At 53.9% G+C, this 1,553-nt stretch overlaps 1 protein-coding gene across 1 annotated transcript in view; it reads right to left on the bottom strand.

The window, feature by feature from the left end:
• MNX1 (motor neuron and pancreas homeobox 1) overlaps window positions 1–599 on the bottom strand; it is a 2,046-nt gene extending 1,447 nt beyond the window's left edge. Inside the window, exon 1 of the mRNA XM_010007050.1 lies at window positions 510–599. Within this exon, the coding sequence (XP_010005352.1) occupies window positions 510–599 (90 nt within the window). The remainder of the gene's footprint in view (window positions 1–509) is intronic.
• Window positions 600–1,553: the final 954 nt, after the last annotated feature.

Here is a 1,553-nt window from a genome sequence, read left to right as displayed (position 1 = left end):
GGGGGGGAGGGCACCGGGGGGCCCGGGCACCCCCCGCGGTGCGATGCGGGCCCCACTGCCGCCCGTTTCTCGGAGCATTTTAGCACTCGGGTTTATTTGGTTTAGAATCTCGGAACACTAGGAAGGGGCGGCTCTCGCTGCCCGGCCGCGTTTGGAGGCAGCTCGCTAAAGAGGGCAGAAAGAGAAAAGGGCAGTGTCCGCTCCCGGACAGCAGCGCCGAGGAGCTTTTCTCACTGCGGTGCGATTTTCCGAGGCTCCATTCTCATTTCTCTGCGGTTATTTATTCCTCCCCTGCACCTTGTTTGAGAGGCAGGGCTCTGACAGCCCTCCTAATTATTTTTTTTTCTTCTTCTTCCTGAATGTTCCAGCCTAAACAACCCCAATTCGAGAGAAAACAATGGACTTTTTTTGTCTGCAAATGTGTGTGCAGAATAAGAGGAGGAGGTAAAAAAAAAAATAAATTAAAAAATCGCAATTCTTTTCTTGGCATGATTTTCGTAAAACTACACCTCTGGTATTGTTAAGTCGGCCATTCCCACAGGGAGCTCACACCTCCGAAAATGATCTTTGCTTAAAACAGAGGCACGCAAAGTCCCCATCGCCGTGAGGCCTGGAGCTCAGCAACACGCTTTGCTGGGACCTCGGGGCTGCCTGGTTTCACGCAGCGTTTGCAGCTTTCCCCGGGCTCAAACGTCAACCCTTCCGACTGTATTTATTTCATTACTATTCATTATCCCCCCCACCCCCCAGGGAACTCGGAACCCCAGATTTTTTTGCTAACCCGAGATCCTACTGACAAGCATTTGTCCAGAGGAGTTAACCTGAATTATTATAAACCCATTTCCGATTAAAAATGAACAATAAATTAAGAATGGTGACTGGGTGATGGGACCTGCTGCTCCGGGTTTTGCGGGTATCGAGACACTCCCTGGAGACTGAGGTTTTTGGGAGACACCATGGGGACTCCTGCCCCTGCCCTGTCCCTCCTGCTCCCCCATCTCCCTTCTCCGGTCGCCTCTGCATCCCGGGGACGGCGGGAAAGGGCATTTGCAACCGCAGGAAGCGATTTGTCACCTTCCTATTTAACCTGCCATGACAAACCGAGTTGTTCGGCTCTCGTCAGGTGCCGGGAACGGGTGGCGGCCCCGCACATCCCCGCTTCCCATTGCGTATCGCTGTTTCCTCCGTGTAACAATAATAAAATAACCATAGTCCCTGGCTGTTTAAATCCGCTGCTCTTCCTATTTACCCTGCCATGACAAACCGAGTTGTTCGGCTCTCGTCAGGTGCCGGGAACGGGTGGCGGCCCCGCACATCCCCGCTTCCCATTGCGTATCGCTGTTTCCTCCGTGTAACAATAATAAAATAACCATAGTCCCTGGCTGTTTAAATCCGCTGCTCACTGGCGGGGAGCAGGGAGGAGAGTTCCTCCCTCTAGGCAGGAGGCAGCTCCCGGGAGGCCCCTGCACCGGGATGCGGACGGAGGGGGATGAGGGGCAGAGGGAGGCCGATACTCACAGTTGAAGTCGGGCATTTTGGGCAGGATCATGGCG

Source organism: Chaetura pelagica, unplaced genomic scaffold, assembly GCF_000747805.2.
Source record: "Chaetura pelagica isolate M959 unplaced genomic scaffold, ChaPel_1.0 scaffold17, whole genome shotgun sequence".
Lineage (NCBI taxonomy): Eukaryota > Metazoa > Chordata > Aves > Apodiformes > Apodidae > Chaetura > Chaetura pelagica.
Note: the sequence above shows the minus strand (reverse complement) of the source record. Positions and strands in the feature narration are given on the sequence as shown.